Source organism: Manis pentadactyla, chromosome 10 (genome assembly GCF_030020395.1).
Source record: "Manis pentadactyla isolate mManPen7 chromosome 10, mManPen7.hap1, whole genome shotgun sequence".
Lineage (NCBI taxonomy): Eukaryota > Metazoa > Chordata > Mammalia > Pholidota > Manidae > Manis > Manis pentadactyla.
Genome location: NC_080028.1, coordinates 31,259,742 through 31,277,068, shown reverse-complemented (window position 1 = coordinate 31,277,068; position 17,327 = coordinate 31,259,742). Strand labels below are relative to the sequence as shown.

Below are 17,327 nucleotides of genomic sequence, written 5' to 3'. Positions count from 1 at the left end.
AGTTGAGAAAGATGTAGCCGACTGCCATGGCTTTTAGAGCAGAATAAAGGAAAGAAGTCAAATTGAACATGAAAGATATAGAGGTTCAGGACCTGTGATGTGGATGGTGGGTGGTTGGGGGAGAAAAATGCCTGGAGGAAACCAGTCAGGAGCTTTAAAATCTTGATAAAATGAAACTTGTATACGAAGAGGATGGGGACGTCTTGGGACTTTGGCAGGGGCACTGAAGGCTCTGCCCACTTCCTCTTCTTATTCCAAGGGAACAAAGGAACCGAATGGCTCTGGGGAACCACAGCGCCGTCACCGAGTTCATCCTCCTGGGGCTGTCTGCAGACCCCCGTGTCCAGCCCCTGCTCTTTGCGCTGTTCCTAGTGATTTACCTCCAGACCCTGCTGGGGAACCTGACGCTGCTGCTGGTGATCAGGGCTGATAAACGCCTCCACACCCCCATGTACTTCTTCCTGAGTCACCTCTCTTCCCTGGATCTTTGTTTCTCTTCTGCTACAGTGCCCAAGCTGCTGGAGAACCTTCTGTCTCAGAGAAAAACCATCTCTGTCCAGGGTTGCCTGGCTCAAGTCTTCTTTGTGTTTGACTCTGGGGGCACTGAAGCCTGCCTGCTCTCAGTGATGGCCTATGACCGCTACGTTGCCATCTGCCACCCTCTGCTCTATGGCCAGAAGATAACCAACAAGCTCTGTAATAGGCTAGTGTGGGGCTCCTGGGGCCTTGGTTTTCTGGACGCACTCATCAACATCCTTCCAGCTATGAGCTTGGACTTCTGTAAGGATCAGTCCATCCCCCACTACAGCTGTGAGCTGCCCTCTCTCTTCCCTCTGTCCTGCTCTGATTTCTCCACCAACTTTACTATTTTGCTTTGCTCCAGTCTCCTGCATGGGCTTGTAACCTGTGTCCTAATTGTCTTTTCCTATACTCTTATTGTCTCCACCATCCTGAGCATCAGCTCCTCCTCAGGTAGAAGCAAAGCCTTCTCCACCTGCTCCTCCCACCTCACTGCTGTCCTCCTGTTTTATGGCTCAGCTTTCCTTCGCTATTTCACACCAACCTCAGGTTCACCCCTGGAGTTAGTGTTCTCTGTACTGTATGGTGTGGTCACTCCCTTAGTGAATCCCCTCATCTACAGCTTGAAGAACAAGGAGGTGAAAGCAGCTGTGAGAAGAACGTTTATAAAATGTCTCCAAAATCTGGTAGCTGACCATAATGAGAGGATGGTGGAGAATTAGTTTACTACAGCAAGATGGTCTGGTAACTTGACAGTAAGTGTACTTTCTGATTGCTTCTGATATTGGATCCAAGAAAGGAATCTTAGAAATTCATAGTGCTACCCAGATGACGATGAGAGCAATATCAAGAATGAAAGAGAGGAATGCTTCTTTTCCTTTCTGAGCAGTGTTTCATCATAACACTGGTCCATGTTTATTTTTCTATTCAGGTTAGGAACATTTAGGTTATTTACAGTTACTGGTTATTATAAATAAAACTTCTATGAATATTCATGTATAGGATTTTGTGTGAACATGTTTTCACTTCTTGAGAGTATGTACCTAGGAGGGGATTTGCTGTGGCCTGTTGTAAATATAAGTTTAACTTAGTACAATTGTTTTTCCAATCTGTTTTCCAGAATGTCTCTACTATTTTACATTCTCTACAGAAATATATGACTGATTCAGTTACTCTGCAACATTGTCCATATTGGTATTATATTTTAAAAATTAATTTTAGCCATTCTTAATTAAGTGTGCAGTAGTTGTAGTTAGAAATAAACTATACCCCAAAAATAGAATACATGTGAAAACTGATGAAATAAGAATAACATTAATAGTTTTGATTCACTTTCACTTTCCTGTCCTTAATAACTGCTCTCTGTCAGTGTAGAAAAATATCATTTAAGATAACTAGGTCAATAGTGCACAGGCACTTTCTGTATTATTTTTGCAAAGTTTTTGATTTCTAAATTTTTTTTCAGAATAAAACATTTAAAAATATGTTAAAAACTGTGGACTCTGGGTGACTATTATGTATCCTTTAGGTTCATCATGTAACAAATGAGTTTGTATGTTGGCATCTGTAGATAATGGGAGAGGTTGTGTCTGTGTGGAGGCAGGGTGTACATGGGAGATCTCTGTACCTTTCTCTGAATTTTTGTTTGAGTACAAAATATTGTTTTCTTAAAAAGTCTTAAAATAGTATCATATAGAGTAAAAATAAAGGATGAAAAGAATTAACAATGCATCTCAAACTAAAAGTTGGAACGAGTATATTAATATTAGACAAATTCAGCTTCAGAAGAAGATATATTATCAGTGATCTACAGGGAGATAACATAGATATAGTGGAATTATTATATCACAAAGACACAAGAATCCTAAACATGGAAAAATCACAAACCAGTGGTGCTTATTTTATAAAACTTGCTAAAATATGCCAAAAAAGGAAGAAATAAATTGGCTAATATTCTCTCAAAGAATCAAAACTGGAAAATAGATTAAAAACAAAATAAAATGTTGTGATAAGCCTGTTCTTGTTTGTATTACATGAAATTGAATGTAGCCAGTCTACTTATTTCAGAACCAGATATACCAATGTTTTCCACCCCCATATCCCAGAGATGCAGAAGCCATGTAGGAAGAGGTTCTGATGGCTTCTGCTGAAACCAGATGCACATGTCCACCAGCTCATCGTGGGTATAGGGCCAGAGCATGGAGTGCTCCTAAACCTGGGGAAGGAGCTGCACCTCCCCCTGAAGAGCCCCCAAGTTTGTCTGTCTCCTTGATATCCCTTTCCACTACCTTGAGATACAAACATCCCACAATCCCAGCTTCTACATGGCCGCTCAGAACCTCTAAGCAATCTTCTATCTCACTGAGGGCTAATTCCACAGCTTCTGGTGTCTCCACACTTCCCCAATTCTGGGGAAGAGCCCACCCATCTAGGAGGTGTGTTACCCTAGAACAGTTTTCCACAAGGGGCTCTCCAAGTTGAAGCCCCACAGATAGGAGGCCCTTGGGTAAAGCTGAACCCCTTACCACAGCAGCCACTGGGGCCTCCCACCATCCACAGAGGGGTTTCTGGGTGTCTCTGCACTGTTTCTAGGGGCAGCCTGCCCAAGCATTGCACCCATGAAGACTGATATCGGCTTCAGATGTCCTGCCATTCTTACACAACTTTGAAACAAATTACCTTTGAAACCAAAATCAGTCAAAGGGAGATATAAAGTGGGAGAAACCAATTTATTGTTTACAAGTAGTTGTCCACTTCTGCTCACCTGTGTCTCTTGCCACCTGCTGCAAAACGGCCCCACCTAACCTCTCCAGTCCAGATATGCTCTCACTCCCCCTTGTAATTACCTATTGATATGAAGAAGGATTACTTCTCTCCACCCATTTGAAACACCTATTGATATGGAGATGCACTAAGGCCAGGTGAGAGATTCTGGAAATATTGTATTTTTACCCACACCAAAAAACTTAGAAAAATGAATCAATGTAATTTAATATAACACTTAGTAAGCAGCAGCAGAAGTCATCTTATAGATGCTGAAAAATCCTTGACCTTCAACACCAATTTATGATTTAGAAAATAAAACATACGTTCAGTAAACTAGTCATAGAAAACAACCCAGCTATTTCATGAAGGGTATTTGTAACAAAATTTTGGTTAATATAATACTTGATTGTGAAGCATTGAAATAAGAGCAAGAGTAGAATTGTACCACTGCCAGTTCCATTCAACATTGTCCTGGCATCTATATTTAGTTCAATAAAGAGAGAAAAAGAAGTGGAGAGCATTAAAGTGAAAAAGAAAAAAGTAAAAACTGGTTTTAATTTACTGATGACTTTATTGAGTATCCAGAAAATCCAAAGAAGTTTACAAACTATTAGAACTACTTAGTAAATGTACCAAGGTCAAGGAATTCAAAGGCAATATATGCAGAATACTTGAGGAGGAAAGCCTATTAGAATGGTGGAGTAAGGACCTCCTAAAGTTCTCTTTCATAAAAACAAAGAGGATAGGCAAAACTTGTCAAAATCAACTCTTTCAAAACCCTGGAAATTAACCAAAGGTTTGAAGCTATTCTTGTAATATTTAATGAAGAAAATTGGCTGAATCTTGGTAAGAACAGAGACATTTGTGGTGTTTTGATTTGCCCCATTCTCATCTAACCCTTTGCAGCTCTGCAGTAGATGTGAAAAGTGACATCCCTTATTATGGTAAAATTCAGCAGGCCAGCAACCTGTGGAGTTGGAGGAATGGGGTTGGCTCTCCTTCAGAGACCCACCCAGACCCCCACTGTGGTCAACAGTCATTATTTTAGCTGTCTGGTGATTCCCTGAAAGACCCCACTTGCAATGCTTTGTGGCCGAGTGTGAACAGTATATTCCTTGGGAATGTCTGTTTATGAAAGTCAGAGGCAATTAGGAAACATCACAGCTGCCTAAGGCAATGGATAACAGCTGGGGAAAACAATAGGCTAATCAAAAGCTTAAAAGGAGGAGGTGGGGAATGAGATATCCAGAGTGGGCTTTGAAAAGCACCAATGTTGCTTGGAATATAGAAGTTCACATACATTCATAGGTCTGTGCATATAGCCGAGCCTGTGTATATGCTGTGGAAATGATTATCTCAGTAAAGGAGGTGATTAAAACTTTCTTCTTTAAGAAAACGTCCTCTTGTTGAATTGTTCCTAGATGATTTGTTCAGCTTCTGAAAATTCAAGGAGATGGTGGGAAGGGAATTCTGTAGAAAGTGATTTGAGGGCACTGGGTGGTAAAGGGGTACAAGAAAGGGGAGGAGGAAGGAACCTGTGTGTCTCCCAATGTGGACCCAAGGTTCTGTGCCCAGTGCTCCTCGTCCATCTGTGTTTTTGACCAGCGTTATCCAGTAGAACTTCCTGTAATCATGGAGATGTTCTACATGTGGCCTGTACAGTAAAGTCACCACCAGTTGTGTGGAGTCTCTTGAGTACTTGAAATATATCTAATTCAAATGAGGAGTTGAGAATTTCATTTTATTTAATTTCAATTATTTTTCATTGAAATGAACACATGAGGCTAGTGGCTACTATGTTGGGCAATGCAGCTCAAGACCAGAGGTTGGCAAATTTCTTTTGTAAAGGGCCAGATAGTAAATATTTTAGACTTTGAGATCTATACAGGTCCTGTTGTCACTACTCAGCTCTGCCATTTTTCTGCAAAGGCAATCACAGACAGTAGGTAAATGAATGAGTTTGGTAGCATTCTTACACAACTTTATTCACAAAGCACAGGCAGTGAGCCAGATTTGGTCCATGGCCAGTTTGCCAGCCTTTGCCCTAACCATCTGTAGGTAGAATTGTAATATTTCCAGAATATCTTGCCTGGATTAGTGCATCTGTGTATCAACAGGTGTTCCTCAGGGGTGGAGAATAGTTTATCTCCATATCAATGGATAATTACTTTGGCAACCGAGGGTAGGGGGAGGTCTTGCTTGCTTTTGACGGAGCAGGAAAGTGACAGCCCTGGACTGCAGTTTATAACCAATAAATGGGTTTTAAACTTTATTTCTCCCTTTGACTGATTTTGTTTTTAGAGGTATTTTGCCCCGGGATTTCCTCTCTCCAGAGTTACACCATCCAGATCCATAGTGCCCTAGGATATCAGATGCCTTGTGTACACTTATTCCACTGGTCAGATCCTTTTACATTAACTGTGTCCTCAGAGAATTTCTTTTGCTTTCCTTATCAATTCATTTAGGATCTTTGTTTGATTTTTTTTTCAGGAAATTTCTGGTCAGCACCAATGAGGTAATCTGTCACATGGCCCTTTTCATTCCCCATCTCCAGAAAGACAAGGAAATCTCTTTCTTTACATGGTTTCCTTTAAGGGAAGGTGACCTTGCTTGAAACCTTTCCTTTTCTTTTGTTAATAATGTTTTGCCCCATCCTCCTTCCTATAAAAATCTTCCATTTTGTTCAGCTCCTCAGTGCTCACGTCTGTTAGCTGGATAGGATGCGCCCCATTCGTGAATTGCTTAGTAACAATTAGATCTTTAAATGTACTTGACTGAACTTTGTTTTTAACACAATTCCTTTAAAGGTTTTTTCAGTTTTGTATTTGATTAAGCAGATTTAGAAATTATGGAGCAGTAGTGTTTTGAGATTTCAAGTTCACTACTTTGCTGGAAATAATCTTTGTGATACACAGTGGCACTAGCCTCCATCAGATCCCTTCAGTTTAAAACAGTAACTCTGACTCCTGTCTCTCATTTGTCATAAGCATCCCAAAACGGATAGAACTCTTAGGCAGAAAAATAGACATGACTGGGTGGTGAGAGAATAAAGGCAGTAGAGCCCACTAAAAGGGACTCAAAAGAATTAACGAGATAAACCAGAGAGCCAGATAAGATCCACAGAGTTAATGACTTAATTGGTTGAAGTTTCAATGGCCAGGAGTGACTTGGAATGTCCAGATAATCACCAGAAAAAGAAAAGTATCAGAGCTCAGTGCATGTCTTCCTTGTACCAACAAGATCATGCCATTGAAAAATCCACTTAGCCTGCAAAAAGTCCCATCTTATTCTTTAACTTCTTCTGTATGCAGTTCTTCCTCTTCTTCTAGCCCCTTAATCAAGTAACTTTGTAACCAGGGCAGGAGACAGATCTTAGAAGTGTAAATAAGCCTATGGAGACAAAGAATGCTTAAGTCCAAACCAACACAGTCAGTTAAATAACCTTATTCTTAAGACAAAACTTCAAAGGATTATAAATACCTGTATAAGCCATGCCTTCTGAAGACTCCTACCCAAAAAGGCCCTCTGAAACCTCAGACCCTAAGGATCTCAGTCACCTCTCCTCTCTGAGGTTGCCGGCACTCCCCTTTCTTCATGTGTGTTACTCTCCCTATTCTACTCCAGTTAAACAGGGAGGGGCCGCTGGGAGCTCTGATTTGGGCTTGCAAGATCCCACCACCTGGGTGACCCAGACAAGACTGAAGCTGTAAGATCATGCTCTTTCATAGCCTGCCTGAAAATCTCCTTTCTTTGTCTTTGGGAAGTTTTCAGAACATAATCTCACTTCATCTAGTGCTCTGTGGCTCTCCCAAATCCTGGTGTGGTAGGACTTAGTTCCCATGCTGTGCAGATTCAGGTGGGCACTGGATGTTAGATGACCCTGGATTTAGGAGTTGGCAAGGGATTTGCCCAATGCAGAGCAGGAGTTCAATGGGCTTCCCTTTCTTGCCTTTGTCTACCTTGACTCTAGGCTGCTCCTCCCTTGGTGTGTATTCAAATAAAACTTTCTCTCTTCTTCACTACTCCGTCTCTGCCTTTCAATTCTTTGTTGCAGTGGGGAGAATAAACTCAATCCATAGAAGAACTCAACTCCTTAGTTTTATCTTCCTTTCACACAGCCCTAGTTCAGACCTTCATTATTTCAGAATTAAGTTATAGGCATCATCCTTGTCAATCTCCTTGCCCACAGCTCTGCTCTGCTCAAATCTGTCTTCTATGCCTGTGATACAATGTTATCTAGAAAAATGCCCATGCTCTTCAAACTTCAAATCCTTATTCTTTACTTATTCTGGTGCTTACCATAAATTTCCTGAAAAAAAAATCAAAGATCTTAAATTGATAAGGAAAGTAAGTTACTTAGCATGACATATACAACCACAGAAAATCAACCTCAATGTATGTCTAGAGCCTCATCTCTAATTGATTTCAGTTTCAAATTACTAAATTCAGGAATCATGATTCTTCATCTATTTAAACTTTGTTAAAGTTGCGCATGTGGCTGCTCATCTTCAACATGTTGGATAAGCAGTGTCTCTGTCCACATCAATACTGCCATTTGCGCACTGCCCTTTCAGTATGTAGCATGCTTCTTCACTCCTGCCCTGCCACACATATGATCCTCATTGTACTGTTATAATCTCTGTAGGCCAGGGACTCTGCCATAATCATTGTCATAATTGTGTTTGTAGCTCATTCTGGGCATTGAAAATGTCCTTTGCTATATAGATGCCCAGGAAGGTATCTTGGCACCACAGGATTTAAGAAAAGTAATTTCTTTCACATACGTGAGTCAGAAAATACCTCTTTATGTTTCTAAATTAAAGTTAAGTTCTCTAATTTTAAAACCAATTGTGTAGCTATTAATAAATGCATGTAAAAACAAGTGCTATTAAGGTAAAACGCTATACCATCTACAACCCAGATTTAATTCTCTTAATACCATATTTAACATTCTATTTTAATATAAAACTGTAGTCCCTAATATTTACTTATGACCCATGACTAAGTTCTTATCAGCATATTTTTAAGCCGTGAAGACAGTGTGTTCATTGGGAGCTTATTCAAGTCCCCAAATCAGTTTTATAAACCCTACTATTGTAGGGAGACATCACAAGTTCAGATTCTTATTCTTTTGGCTCCAGTAAAAATTTAATATCTTAATTGTGATGTGAATACCTTTTGCATGAGGAAGATAACATATGTGCTGAAAAATTGTGTGTGTATATATGTCTATATCTATATCTATATGTATCTTTATCTTTTGCGTGTTCTCTCTTTATTCTGTTTCAAATATTTACCTACTATTTCCAATTCCTCTATTGTCAGTGAGCATGATCTTTGCCAACAAGAATAAAACATCGTAAGTTGAAACTAGCTTCATAATGTAAGTGTATTAGAGAATTATACATCTAAATACTTGTTTTTACGTGCATGTTTTTACGTACTGTACCTGGCTCTTTACACATAAGGAACATAATGAGAATTAGAAAAATCATGTAAGAAAATGTGGTCCTAGCTCTGTCATAAATTATAAGTTAGGACCAGTCATTTCTTCTGTCTAGACCCAAAATATATACTTGAGTGACCTGAACAGGAAGTTTGAAGGGCTCACTCAGAAGGAGATAGTGTCAGTTTTCCAAATATCCCTTACACGTCCTTATGAGCCAGTGTGTCACTCACTCAGCTCAGGTGGACAAGGCTAATCCTGTCACCAAGTTCAATCGTTTGAAAGTTTTCAAAATCATTAGATAGGAGATCCCATTTGCAGAGCAGCCTACAAAGGTAGTACCCATCTTCAAAGCTTAATATGCACCATATAATGTAAATTGATAGCAAGATAGCATTTTTTTAAAGGACCACCTATTGAAAAATGTTCGAACTAATCCATTCAGTCAATACAGTGAGATAAAGTCAGACATTAAACAGATGAATGGGATAGAATTTATTCTCCTGAAGAATAACATTTTAGTGATCTGGGTCAGTAAATTTAGTGATCTGCCTAGACGGTAAATTTTCCAGGTACAAGCATATGTTATCTTGCTGAGAATCTCCAATTTATTTTACAGGACTAAGAATATATTGTTAAGGAAACATATGCTTTTTTAGTTAACATTAAAAAATTTTTCCCATTGTTTTCTTAAGTAATGCAGCCACTTAGTTCTGTGTGTGTTAATTATTTGAATCGAAACAACACATTTTGACATTTCTTTCATCAAATAGTCATGTCAAAAAAAATCTAAAAATGTAATTTATGCTGCCCATGAAGATGCATTTTTTTTAGATGATAATTTATTCCTGAAGATAAGGCTTTTCCTGGAAAGGTGTGCTAGCTTAAAGGCTGGTTTCCCACCTGCTCTTTTCAGCACCAGAGGGTAGGTTGAGGGTTCACAGACTTCTTCCATAAAATCTTTACACACAGATTTCTGTGTTATCCATTGCTTCAGTCATTTGCATCAAGCTGTTTATATTCAGAAATGCAGCTCCTGTGACCACAGGACAATAATATGGATGCGAGGAGGGTTCACAACCAGCTCCTAGGGAATTCACACATGGGGCAGCCAGCTACTATGTATGAGATCTTGTATCACAGGGAAATTCTTCCAGCCCTGCCTCCTCTCTGAAGGGCAATGGGTCCTCAGGAGCGTTTACCCAAGGTTAAAACTGTGATGTCAACCCAGAATCTCCAAAAGTCCCCCATGCCAAAGAACTCCTTGTGGGTTAGAAAGTTAATTTTACACAGGCATTGAATTGGATCTGGCTTCAGGCTGTGACTTCAGGGAACAGATGTCATTGGCAAGATGTCTCTGAAATGCCAGGCTCCAGTGGCCAACACATGGCCTCCTAAACAGAGATGCCATCCCAAAAGACTAGATCCTAAAGTACTCATTTGCAGAGAGCTGTAGCACTTTATTTAGATTCACAGTGAGAAATAAATGCAGAGACGTCTGCAAGGCAGGACCTAGGATCAGGTGAGAGGAATCTGCACTCCCAGGGTGGAGACTGGCCTGTGGAGAGGTATTGGGGGATGAGGATGAGGGGGATTTTTCCCCGAGTATATCCAGAGTTTGGCCACGGTGTTTTCTTGCACATTTGTGGTTTTCTATGAGAAAGAAAATAATCTGTTCTGTTTTTAGAAGAATTGGTTCCCTTATGTGTGGCCTGAGACAAGTTCACCTGGGGCAGGAGAGAGAAACGGATGTCTTCTGCACTAGAAAAAACAGGCAACTCGGTGGGTCAGATATTTCTCTGAAGGTTTTTCCTTCCTTTTTCCCAGCTTTTTCTGGCTCTGTTCTTCTCTCCTCTTCAGGTCTCCTCCTGACCTCTAAAGGTATGTACTTTCACCCAGAACCTCCTTCCATCCATGCCTCCTGATGCCCATCTCTCTCTGCCTCAGTGCACTGCTGCCTTCGATCAGGTGGGATTCTGTGCTCAGCTGCCCAGGAAGAGCATGTCTCCTTCCTGAGTGACACTGAGCATTGGCAACAGGGACTCTTTGTTTTCTGTGCAAAAGCTTCCTGGCCTGAGGCCCTGGATGATTAGGCCGAGTGAAATTCCTTTGGCTTAAACTTCCATTCTTAGTAGAAGAGGGGAGAACATGTAAGAACTAATAGTGGGTTCATGGTGGCCCAGGTGTATCCTATTTTCTGAGACCCAGAATCTAATGTTATTGCAAACCACTACTGCCGAACTCAGCCATGAACTCTGCTGAGGGAGGAGGTGGAGGGACCAGGAGAGTGGGTAAGAGCCACTGCAGGTTTGCGGGGTGGGAAATCGACTGCATGAAACTTTGTCTTCCCTACTCTATTAGCACCAGCTTCTTCCCTTTTCTCCTCTTTATGGATCCCTGCCCCCATGAACACAGGAATGCACACTGCCCCCCTGGAAGCACCCATTCTGGTCGATCTGTCCAGTCCTTCCTGGGAGAAGAGATGTTCTCACTTTCCTTAGCCTCCAGACCTCAGTCTGCTATTAATTCACTCATTCAATCACTAATTAACACTTTCTGGGTCACTAGCACTTTCTGAGTTAAGTGGATGAAGGAGCAAACACTTGTTATATTTCCTTTTTCCAAAAAGGAAACCTCACTGCATGATGCATTGGGAAACATATACATCTTCTGCGCATGAAGGAGTTACATGTGAACCCAGATTCATGTGCTGTGTCTTCAACTGTTGTTCCAATTTTTCTGTAGGGCCACACTTATTTTAATAGAATGAACCTCTAGTGGCTGAATTTTAGCCATTTCCAATGTCGATTATTCTGGGTGAGCCTCATTTGGGATGGCGGTGAGGCCATTGGGGGAGTGGCGGGAGTTCTGACAGGAGAAAGAAGTTAATCTTAGATGGAGGCTCTTAAAAATCAAGCAGCAAGTTCAAAATTATTCCATGGGCAGGGACTGAGAGGTATTTTGACATCCATGGGCAGGGACTGAGGGCATAGAGACATCACATAAATGCAAAACCAACTAAGGTGTGAACTTAGATTTCTTTCAGGCACCTCCAATATTCTCACCTGTAAAATAGACAATCTCTCTCATTGCAGTCGAATTCCTGTCCACTTATCCACACGTACTATTGCACACACTGGCATCTCAATCTGATTCTGAGAATTAAAACTGACAATATATATAACTGCCATAATAATTTCAAAAATGATGAAATCTAAGCAAAAACAATTTGATCTTAGCACTAATTAGATATGGAGAGACACTGAATAAATAATTGAATGAGGGATAACAGCAGAGAAGGGGTGAGGGCAGCCACTCTCAGAAGTACACTAGAGTGTGTGAAAGATGGTGGAGCTAAGGGCAGCAGGCCCAGTTGAAGAAGGTGGAGAAGATGGGCATAGCTTTTAGAGCAGATAATGAGAGTAGCTCAAATATAGGAGGACTGATAATAGGGGTTCATGACCTGTGAGGTGGATGGAGTGATGGTTGGGGGAGTAAAAATACCTGATGGAGCAAGTGAGGAGTTAAAAATCTTAAAACAAAACATTGTATATCGAGAGGATGGGCATGTCTTGGGAGGTGGGCATAGGCACTGAAGGCTCTGCCCAATTCCTCTTCTTATTCCAAGGGAACAAAGGAACTGAATGGCTCTGGGGAACAACAGCGCCATCACTGAGTTCATCCTCCTGGGGCTGTCTGCAGACCCCCGTGTCCAGCCCCTGCTCTTTGCGCTATTCCTAATGATTTACCTCCAGACCCTGCTGGGGAACCTGATGCTGCTGCTGGTGATCAGGGCTGATTCCCACCTCCACATGCCCATGTACTTCTTCCTGAGTCACCTCTCTTTCCTGGATCTTTGTTTCTCTTCGGCTACAGTGCCCAAGCTGCTGGAGAACCTCTTGTCTCAGAGGAAAACCATCTCTGTCCAGGGTTGCCTGGCTCAAGTCTTCTTTGTGTTTGACTCTGGGGGCACTGAAGCCTGCCTGCTCTCAGTGATGGCCTATGACCGCTACGTTGCCATCTGCCACCCTCTGCTCTATGGCCAGAAGATAACCAACAAGCTCTGTAATGGGCTAGTGTGGGGCTCCTGGGGCCTGGGATTTCTGGACGCACTCATCAACATCCTTCCAGCTATGAGCTTGGACTTCTGTAAGGATCAGTTCATCCCCCACTTCAGCTGTGAGCTGCCCTCTCTCTTCCCTCTGTCCTGCTCTGATTTCTCCACCAACTTTACTATTTTGCTTTGCTCCAGCCTCCTGCATGGGCTTGTAACCTGTGTCCTAATTGTCTGTTCCTATACTCCTATTGTCTCCACCATCCTGAGCATCAGCTCCTCCTCAGGTAGAAGCAAAGCCTTCTCCACCTGCTCCTCCCACCTCACTGCTGTCCTCCTGTTTTATGGCTCAGCTTTCCTTCGTTATTTCACACCAACCTCAGGTTCACCCCTGGAGTTAGTGTTTTCTGTCCAGTACAGTGTGGTCACTCCCTTAGTGAATCCCCTCATCTACAGCTTGAAGAACAAGGAGGTGAAAGCAGCTGTGAGAAGGACCTTTAGAAAATATCGCCAATATTTCAGGAACTGACCATAGTCAGAGGATGGCGGAGAATTAGTTTACTAGGGCAAGATGTTCTGGTAACTTGACAGTAAGTGTTCTTCCTAATTGCTTTAGACATTGGATGCAGAACTGAATCTTAGAAATTCATAGAGCTACTCAGGTATTGATGAGTCCAATATGAAGAATGAGAGAGAGGAATGCTTCTCTTCCTAACTGAGTTGTGTTCCATCTTAAGGCTTTTCTATGTTTTGTATATGTTCTACCAGGTTGGGAACATTATCAGGTGATTTACAGTTACTGGCTATTACAATTAAAACTGTTACAAACGTACATGTGCAGGTTTTTGTGTGAACATGTTTTCACTTCATGAGAGCATGCACGCAGGAGAGGATTTGCTGTAGCATGTTGTAAATGTTAGTTTAACTTAATAAAAATGTTTTTTCCTATCTGTTTTCCAGAATGTCTGTACCATTTTATATTCCTACCTGAAATATACGTCGGATTCATTTACTCTGCAACATTGACCATGCTGTTATTGTACTTTTCATTAATTTTAGCCATTCCTAATATTGTAGTGGTTGTAGTTAAAAATAAACTTACCTCAAGAGAAGACTACATGTAAAAAGTCGTAAAATCAGAATAAGCTTAATGGTTTTGTGTCACTGTCACTCTCCTAGCTTTAATAACTGTGCTCTGACTGTGTAGAATAGTATCATTTAGGAGACCTACGTGAATAGTACACAGGCACTTTTTGTACTATTTTTGCAAAATTTTTTGATTTAAAAATGGTTTTCAGAATATTTTTCAAAAATGTCAAAAAATATGTTAAAAGCTATGGACCCTGGGTGAGTATAAAGTGTCATTATAGGTTCATCCTGTAACAAATGTACCATCTGTTGGGGCTGTAGGTAACGCGAGAGGCCGTGTCTGTGTGGATGCAGGTTATATGTGGGAAATATCTGTCCCTCTTCTCAATGTTGCTGTGAACCTAATATTTTTTTTTCTAAAAAAGTCTTTACAAAAAAATATGTTATCACGTAGAGTAAAATAAAGGATGAAAAGAATTAACAATGCAACTCACTAAAACAAAGTTGGAATGAGTATATGAGTGTTAGAGAAATTCGGTTTTAGAAAAAGATGTATTATTAGTCATCATCAGGGAGATAGTGTAAGTATAAAGGACTCACTACATCATAAAGACTTAAGAATCCTAAACATAGAAAAATCACAAATGAATAGTGCTAATTTTATAAAACCTGCTAAAACATGCCAATAAAAGGAATAGATAAGTTGGGTAAAATCTTCTCAAAGAATCAAAACTGGAAAATAGATTAAAAATAAACAAAATGTTGAAGTAAGACTGTACATGCTTATCTTATGTGAAATTCTAAAGTTTGGCAATTATACATATTAAAGTGTTTTGAAAGAAGAATTGATATTCACAAAAAGTCAACCATGATTATGATTGATAAAAATCGTCCATAATGATGATGACTTTCAGACAAATATCTTGTAGAAGAAGAGTCCGAGTTTTGCAGAAGGTAGCTTGAAGGTAATGGGTAGGCACAGGAAGAGGAACAGAGTGGGGTGGGGATAGGCGCCAAGGGACTCTGCACACCTGGCCCTTGAGATCTGCTCCAGCACCCGGAGTCCACATTACACTGAGTTCTGGTGATGAGCGGGGCTGGACACCAGGGGCAGCCAGAGCCGTCTGGGAGGCTGAGACTCCAGCTGCCTGTGGCAGACAGGCATACTCTGCGGGTCCTGATGGCACCCAAAACCCAGGCAGCAGTTTGAGAGACTTGCCAGCAGAGGGAAGGGTGCCAGAAGGGCGAGCGTTGGATGGAGCTCCCTCCTCAGGAGAAAGGGCAGGTGGATGATACCTTCCCCGCCCTCCCGTGGCCAAAAGGTCGGGCACTCTCTTGAGGACCCAGGTGCTCCCTCCCACTCACTGGTGGCTCAGCCCCGAGTTGCTTCCCTGGCACTGCTGTCACGGCAGCTTACCCCGCCCAGCAGTGTCAGACTTTGCTTTCTGGTCGGCAGAGGAAGGCTCTCCCAGCCTTCTTAGCCCTGTCTCAACACAACACCGGACACACATGCAGGAGGCAGCTTGGAGAGCTCCTTCCTCCTTGGGGGTGGCCAAGCATGGTGCCGCGCACCTTGCTGCCACTAGTGGGCGCCCATGTGACTTGCTGCAGCAGCCTCAGACCACTTTGTGACTTGTGTTTACCTGCTTGTTCTGCAACTGTGCCAAATTCCTTTGTTATTCCTGAATAAACTCGTCTTGCTAGTGAAAGAACTGGCCATTTTATTTTGAAGGTGGACAGTATACTCATTTCTCTTCATATATACATAGGAATGAAATTCAGAACAAATACGCTATGGCAAAACATAGGCAGGCACGAAGATTTAAAAAAAAAAAGGAAAATCAGCTCTTTTTAAGTTTTAGAAAGAAATTTAAGGAGGGTTGTCTTGAACAGAAAGTTCTCTTGGAGAAGAGCAAGAGTTTGAAGTCACGGAGATTCATCATCATACGTTTAGACGTGATTTGGTAGACAGTGCCAAAAATTTTTCAGAAGTGGTTGAACCAATTTACCATCCCAACGCCAATGTGTGTGAGTCCAATTATATTAGTTCCCTATCAAGACTTGAAGACTTTGACTCATTAAAATTTTAAGCATTTAGAGGAGGGGCGGAAGATGGCGGCGTGAGTAGAGCAGCAGAAATCTCCTCCCAGAACAACATATATCTATGAAAATATAACAAAGACAACCCTTCCTAGAATAAAGACCAGAGGACACAGGACAATATCCAGACCACATCCACACCTGAGAGAACCCAGCGCCTCGCGAAGGGGGTAAGATACAAGCCCCGGCCCCGCGGGAGCTGAGCGCCCCTCCCCCCAGCTCCCGGCGGGAGAAGAGCAGGCAGAGCGGGAGGGAGACGGAGCCCAGGGCTGCTGAACACCCAGCCCCAGCCATCCGGGCCAGAGTGCAGGGCCCTCGATACTGGGAAAACAGGGCAGCAAGAACAGTGAGCAGGCACTGGAGGCTGGGCGACAGAGGACATAAGAAAAGCACGTGACCATTTTTTTTTTTTTTTGCTTTTTTGCTGCTTTGTTTTGGCGAGCGCTTTTTGGAAGTCTTAAAGGGACAGGGACCCCAATATTAGGGAAACAGGGCAGAAAGACTGGTGAGCAGAGGCCTGAGGCTGGCACCGGAGAATAAAGAAAAACGAACGACCACCTTTTTTTTTTAATTAAAAATTTTTTTTTTTTTAATTAAAAAAAATTTTTTTCTTGTTTTTTTTTGTGGTCGTTGTTTTGTTTTGGCGGGTGTTTTTGGAGGTCTTAAAGGGGCAGGGTGGGTCACTTAATCCAGAGGTAGGGAGTCCGGGATCTCTGGGCACCCTAACCCCTGGGCTGCAGGGAGCAGGGAGGCCCCTTACGGAGATAAATAGCCTCCCAGCAGCTCCTGCTCCAACGCGACTCCACCATTTTGGAGTAGCTGCCCGAGCCAGGCCACGCCCACAGCAACAGCGGAGATTAACTCCATAGCCGCCGGGCAGGAAGCAGAAACCCTGTCTGTGCGCAGCTGCGCAGCACAAGCCACTAGAGGCCGCTGTTCTCCCAGGAGAGGAGGGCCACAAACCAACAAGAAAGGAAGTCCTTCCAGCCGTCACTCGTCCCAGTTCTGCAGACTATTCCTATCACCATGAAAAGGCAAAGCTACAGGCAGACAAAGATCACAGAGACAACACCAGAGAAGGAGACAGACCTAACCAGTCTTCCTGACAAAGAATTCAAAATAAGAATCATAAACATGCTGACAGAGATGCAGAGAAATACGCAAGAAAAATGGGATGAAGTCCGGAAAGAGATCACAGATGCCAGAAAGGAGATCGCAGAAATGAAACAAACTCTGGAAGGGTTTATAAGCAGAATGGATAGAATGCAAGAGGCCATTGATGGAATTGAAATCAGAGAACAGGAACGCATAGAAGCTGACATAGAGAGAGACAAAAGGATCTCCAGGAATGAA

The 17,327-nt window shown here is 42.1% G+C and overlaps 2 protein-coding genes across 2 annotated transcripts; both read left to right on the top strand.

The window, feature by feature from the left end:
- The first annotated feature begins 275 nt into the window (after positions 1 to 275).
- Positions 276 to 1,241, top strand: LOC130679246 (olfactory receptor 8S1-like). The gene has a single exon (XM_057487872.1). It carries the CDS (start codon positions 276 to 278, stop codon positions 1,239 to 1,241), a length of 966 nt encoding a protein of 321 aa, XP_057343855.1.
- Positions 1,242 to 12,375: 11,134 nt separating this feature from the next.
- Positions 12,376 to 13,314, top strand: LOC118917468 (olfactory receptor 8S1-like). Its single transcript, XM_057486529.1, has one exon. The coding sequence runs from the start codon at positions 12,376 to 12,378 to the stop codon at positions 13,312 to 13,314; it is 939 nt and encodes a 312-aa protein (XP_057342512.1).
- The last annotated feature ends 4,013 nt before the right edge of the window (positions 13,315 to 17,327 follow it).